Source organism: Cyclopterus lumpus, chromosome 17 (genome assembly GCF_009769545.1).
Source record: "Cyclopterus lumpus isolate fCycLum1 chromosome 17, fCycLum1.pri, whole genome shotgun sequence".
Lineage (NCBI taxonomy): Eukaryota > Metazoa > Chordata > Actinopteri > Perciformes > Cyclopteridae > Cyclopterus > Cyclopterus lumpus.
In genome coordinates this window covers 20,359,697-20,365,696 of record NC_046982.1, presented here as the reverse complement: position 1 = coordinate 20,365,696, position 6,000 = coordinate 20,359,697, and the positions used below count along the sequence as shown (strand labels likewise).

Genomic DNA, 6,000 nt, shown 5'->3' with positions numbered 1-6,000 from the left:
GCACAGTCCTTATACTCTGGGATCAAACGTTGTCTCCTCCAGCTCCGTCACCACTCCTCCCGGTTCTTCTGTTTCCGCCTCCCATAAAACCTCCTGTTCAGTTAGAATTGAGCTGAAGAACAATACGACTCCTCTGGATGCTGACGGCACGACGTGACTACGGAGACAAAGGAAAAGATACTTACTCACTTACATGGAATAACATTTGGTAAAGTGAACGTTTGACGTGACACAATCACATTTTACATAATAATGTGATTGAAATGAAGAAGAGTTTCCGCTCCCAAGTGAGTTTATAACTACCGTACTGAGTTGGCCTGAGGGCTGTCAAAGACACCCTTGGATTCCATGCGCCGGGATTTTAACTTTTTAAATAATGACTGAAAATAACTTTCGTAGAACCAAACCTGCTAATGCTCAGAAAGCAAAAACGCGGCCTTGAACTGAGATTTCACAATGGACTACAAATTAATAGAATATTTGAACGGCGCAGCATTCCCTCAGTCCTAATTAGAAAGGCCATGTGACACACACACACACACACACACACAGACATCTCAAAAATAACCAAATGGAAATAATTGCCACGTGAATCTCAAGAGTTCAGGGTTCAGACCTGCTAACACCGTCCCGGTCTCACGCACGGTGACACTTCCAGGGTTAGGGTTCTGACGGCTGACATCTTTGATGCCAAGACAAGAACCAGCTGCAACACGCGAACTGTTACCTAAGTTAAAGTCTGACGACCTGCATGTCAACGAACCCGCTGTCCCGCGGACGGTTTAATACATGGGAGTGCATATTACTTTGTCTCTTAGGGTCGTGGACCACCTCAAGGAGCCGGTCCTTCTCCACGCCGCCTCACATCCGCTGAAGAGTGTGGACATCCTGGAGAGCTCGGGCCCCTTGGAACCAAACGACGCAACATCTCAACGTCACATTTGCGGTACGTGAAATTGATGTGCGCACCAGGAATAGTACACGTGGAGCAGCTTGATGTGCACTTACTTGAATTCGATGCCGCTTCCCACGGCGGGCAGCACCAGTTTATGGCCAAATTTAGAAATTGAACTGAAACGAGTTGAACAGACAGTCACATCATAGGAAATGCGATCTCGGGGAGGGAAACTGCGAAGGCATCGACCAAATTCAATAACCTAAAATTCACAGAATAGCCAGAGTGGATTTTTAACCCTGATGTTGCCATACAGGATGTATTACTGTAACAGGTAAGCAGAGGAGATACGTTTAAGATGTACACACGATGGCATTGAGTTACATCATATCGATTGACTGAAAAAATTCACTTTTTTGAGAATACAAAAAATAAAATGTGCAGTTTTCTTGCAGAATGCTATTTGTTAAGGATATCCAATACATACTAAAACAATTAAACATTCAAAAAGTGCAGATAGCAGGTTTTTCCCTCCACGTTTCCCGGATCGTTCTGCAGATAAAATGTTTTGCACTTTGATTTGCATTCATACAGAATCGCCATGATATCCCACATACCCTGAAGATGTTATTCCCTTGTTAATGTCTCCCTCTTCTGGCGTGAATCCTGAACTGCACGTAGCCGCCTTGAGGCTGGACTTCCTCTCCGCGCCTTCTTCCTGCAACGGACACTGATGCTGAAAAGTTTGATTGGACAATAAAATATAAACTGTATTATCTCTGAGGTCACCTCCGTGATTGTATTGAACGTGTTCACCTTGACACGGAGCCGCCGGGTCTCCTCCTCCAGCTCCCTGACCCTGGCCTCTCGCTCAGCAACCACGTGCTGCAGCTTCTGGATGGCGGCGGCGTGCGCTGGAGGCTCGCGGCCCAGCTGCTGCTGCTGCTGCTGCTGCTGCTGCTGCTGCTGCTGCTGCTGCCGGGCCTCCTCGCCCGGCGCGTTCTGCTGCCGGCCGAGCCGACTCAGCACCTCCTGCATCCGAGTCTGCTGCTTCTGAGAGGCGGTTATTGCAGAGGGCCTTTTTTTTAAGTCTTCTTATTTGGTCTGCGTAACAAGAACTGAATTATGTCGTTAATATACCATATATCTACCTCACTAAGAAAGCTTCAATATGAAATATACATAAAACCTGTCTGTGGTTGATAAAAATCCATTAATTTTGGCTCCACAAAAAAGGCTGCCAAAGCCTTTTAAAAAGTGCATAATCCCATAATAAGCATGCTCTAGACATCTCTGTATAAATGTACACACAATAGAAGGTGCACCGAGTATATGACGTCTCTCTCTTTACCAGCAGAGCATCCACGAGCTCATCGTCGTGGCGACCCTTCTCCAGGAGGGTAGAGATCTGGGCCTTCAGAGATTTCGTCTCGGCGGACAGAGATTTGCTCCGGGCTCTCGACGCGTCTAGCTTTTTCCTCGCGTCCTCGTGGTCCTTCAGGAGGGCCTCGTAGTCCACCGAGATCCTCTGTTTCGGGGGTCGTGGGAGCGAGCCAAAAAAATTAAATAACAAAAGCAGGGCCTTCGTCAGCAAAATGAATTTCCTTCAATCCATCTACAATCATTTTGTGTACCTCAAACGCCTCCCTCTTCTCCTTCTCGATGGTGCGGATGTAGCTGAGGTTCCGGTCTTGCGGAGGGGTCTTCTGGAGGGCCCCGATGCCCAGGAACTCGTCCTCTCCGCTGGGGACGCTCGGCTGCCTTCGCTGGGTCGACATGTTCAGCTGCTGCTCCAGATCCCGCACCTGTTGCACAATACCCCGGCATCTTACATTAATAACTCGATAACCCTATTTTTGGGAAAGCACTTTGTGACTTTTAAGTTACCGTTTTGAGCTTACCCTCATCTGAAGAGCCAGTATCTGCTGCGCGCGACCTCTGAAGCTCCCCGGGCAGCTCAGTAGTTGCTGAAAGCTGACCTCCTCTCCGAGCTCACAGGTCAAAACCTATACGACCACAATGCAATGCGGCGCGTCATGTTTTGGATTCGCAAATGTCGCGGTGACGATTTCTTGAGGCAGAAGAAGAAGAAGAAGAAGAAGAAAGAAAAGGTCCCGTACCTTTTGAGCCACTTTCAAGTCCTGTTTGACGGACTGAACCTGGTTCCGGTACTCGGACACTTTCAGCTGGGCGGCGGCTAATTTGTCCTGCAGAGATTTCACCGCCGGATTTTCCTGCTTTTTGTGAAACAGGCGGAAATGCAGTCGGCATCCCAAAAAATTATCAAAAGTAATGAATTTTATTCAAAAATAATATATTAAAAAATACATTAAAATATATATTAAAAAATATATTAAAATATATATTAAAAAATATATTAAAATATCTTCAAAAAATATTTAAAGTAATGAATTTTATTTAAAAATATATATATATCAAAAATATATTTAAATATATTTTAAAAAGTAATGAATTTTCACATTGTGTGTTATACCTCGCAATCTTCAGACGACCCCTTAACCTTTGACCCGGGCGGACAGTGCACCGACGCCACCTGCAGCTGCAGAACAACACGCCTCTGGTTATTAAATTGTTACGTGTGCAGTTTTTAAAAAACCAAAGCGTGAACCTCCCGTTACCTCTTTCTCGAGCTCTTTGACTCTGTTGACGTTCTGCTTGGATTTCATCTTTTCTCGCTCGGTTTCGGCCGTTAGCTCTCGGTTCTTCTTGGACAGCTCAACGATCTTGGTGGCAGCGATGTCACCGGCCAGGCCTGACGTGCCTAAGAATGGGAGAGTGGATGGATCTATATATACATATATATATATATATATATATATATATATATATATATATATATATGTATATATACACTGTGGTGCAAAGGTGTGGTGTATACCTGTTAAAACCAGTCGCTCTTCTTCTCTCTTCCTCTTCAGGTGTTTTAATTCAAAGTCCTTCTCGCTCAGAAGTTTGAAGAGACGACCGTTCTCATCCTTCAGCTCCCTCAGCCGGTCCAGCAGATTCTCATTTTCGTCCTGTAGCAGTCTATATATATATATATATATATATATATATATATATATATATATATATATATATATATATATATATATGGAGATGGTACAAAATGAGTGATTCATTACTTAAAAAAAAAAAAAGATTATTAACATCATATCTTAATAAAAAGATGGATTACATGTATATATATTTGAGCCCTTTTCGTGACACTCACCTGTGTTGGAGATCGTCTCCCTGAACACCTTGATGAGAGAGGTCCAAATCATCCGGCCCGCCTGCTTCTTCTTCTTCTTTCTTCTTTTTCCTGCCCGCTCTTCTTTTCTCCTGCTGGTCCTGCAGCGCCTTGAACTGAAGCCGCAGGTCGTTCAGTTCACCGTCGGGCTCCATCGTCTATATATATAGATATATAGATATATATTTATATATATATATATGCATATATATATATGATTCATAAGCACAAATCAACTTGTAAAAGTGGGTGACAATGACAGAGGAAATCCATATTGCGAATACATACACTGTGTCTTATCAATCTTATCTCCATATAACTTATATTTCTTTAAGCAGAAGTCTAAAAACCTGCATGAATATAATATCTTCCTGGATACCATGGCTGTAAAGCAGAAGGGTTAATTAGTCGTGATGCAACATGTTAGTTGTTCCTTATAATTTGATTGACAGCCATACTTCCCAGTGCTCCCACTCCGTCCCCAGTACAGCACACATTAAGGTCGCATTAAGAGAAACCAGCTCACCGGTCACGTGTCCTGTAAACTCGTTCATTAAGAGGTTGTTTGTTTTTTTTTTTTGCACCGGAGGTTGAAAGAGACCGTGCGGCAGCTTTCTCGCTGATTGCGTCGCCACCGTTTCCATAACAACGGCACTTTCGGGACGCTTGGAAAACGAGATCTCGCGAGAGTAGGAATGCAGCCTTTTCGGGAAGTAACGGGGGACACCCGTCAGCTCTCGGGGTAATAAAGTTGTTTATTAATGGTGAGAATAGTTTTTAATAAATTAAATGAGGAGAATATAGGCAATCAATTAAGGTGAAATACGTGGATGATTGGAGAATCATGCTGAATTTAAAGTTACATTTAAATATATATAGAGATATTTAATCAGTAAGATGTCTCTGTGTATATGTGTATATATAATATTAAACTTGTTTCGCCCAAGGAAACCTCAGCAAAGGAGAGATTTGTTTAAAGAAATTCACCTTGAGGCAAAAGAAAATCTTATAAAACTTGAAAGCTTAGACCCATTCGTAGTGTGAGTATAATATGTATAATTTATTATTGAGCAGCGTCCAATATTACAACAACAGAGGTTCTCACTCAAACACAGAACACTCATTTTGTTTTATCAATTTTTCTATCAAAATACCAGACTGCTGGATCCCATCGGTCCAGTTCTGAGGTCTTGGCTCTGGCTTCCTGTCCAACATAAAGCACCCAATGGTTCAGGGCCTAAACACATGTGTGACCCGCTGCGACCTTAAGAACCATCCCGACCCCTCAAGGTCGTCTGGGACTGGTCTACTTCCTGTTCCAACAGCCAGAACTAAACACGGAGTAGCAGCGTTCCGTTTTCCTGCTCCACTTATATCTGGAACGCGGTCCCTGAAAGCTGCAGGTCTGCTGAGACCCCCAAGAGACCCTCAGCTCCTTTAAATCCAGATTGAAGACTTTTCTGATTGTCGCCTTTAATTGAACCAGATTCAAGGATATCAATCAATTATCTGCATCTCACTACTGCATTTTATTTATTTATTGCTTTTTTTTTCTTGTTTTCTTTTGCATTATGTTTTAATGCTTTCATGTGAAGCACTTTGAATTAATTGCCCTGTTGTCCAACTGTGCTCTACAAATAAACTTGCCTTGCCTTTAATTGGTAAAGGTGTGTACGTGCAACACCTAAATATAGATTTGCTGAATATCAGGATGGGAGTGGCCAAGACTCAGAACAATAGAAACAGGCAAACAATAGTGAAATCTGATAAATAGCATTCTGAGCATGAGCCCTCACAGGAAGTCCAAAGTCACAGTGACTCAGCGTTGTGGAGCATCTTCAGTGGATGAGAC

At 43.1% G+C, this 6,000-nt stretch overlaps 1 protein-coding gene across 1 annotated transcript; it reads right to left on the bottom strand.

The window, feature by feature from the left end:
* Positions 1-1,481: 1,481 nt before the first annotated feature.
* ccdc13 (coiled-coil domain containing 13) lies at positions 1,482-4,303 on the bottom strand. The gene is made up of 10 exons (XM_034555485.1): positions 4,131-4,303; positions 3,795-3,943; positions 3,535-3,677; positions 3,390-3,455; positions 3,016-3,132; positions 2,797-2,901; positions 2,530-2,700; positions 2,247-2,423; positions 1,712-1,948; positions 1,482-1,613 (listed from the first exon to the last, which is right to left on the bottom strand). The coding sequence occupies exons 1-10, from the start codon at positions 4,301-4,303 to the stop codon at positions 1,482-1,484; spliced, it is 1,470 nt and encodes a 489-aa protein (XP_034411376.1).
* Between the last annotated feature and the right edge of the window lie 1,697 nt (positions 4,304-6,000).

What these genes read in the sequence shown, in the direction of transcription:
- ccdc13 (XM_034555485.1), bottom strand. Translation starts at nt 4,303, where the DNA reads ATGGAGCCCGACGGTGAACTGAACGACCTGCGGCTTCAGTTCAAGGCG. An exon ending in GGAGACGATCTCCAACACAG is followed by an intron (nt 3,944 to 4,130) that starts GTGAGTGTCACG and finishes ATATATATATAG; the next exon opens with ACTGCTACAGGACGAAAATG. An exon ending in CCCGGCGGCTCCGTGTCAAG is followed by an intron (nt 1,614 to 1,711) that starts GTGAACACGTTC and finishes TGTCCGTTGCAG; the next exon opens with GAAGAAGGCGCGGAGAGGAA.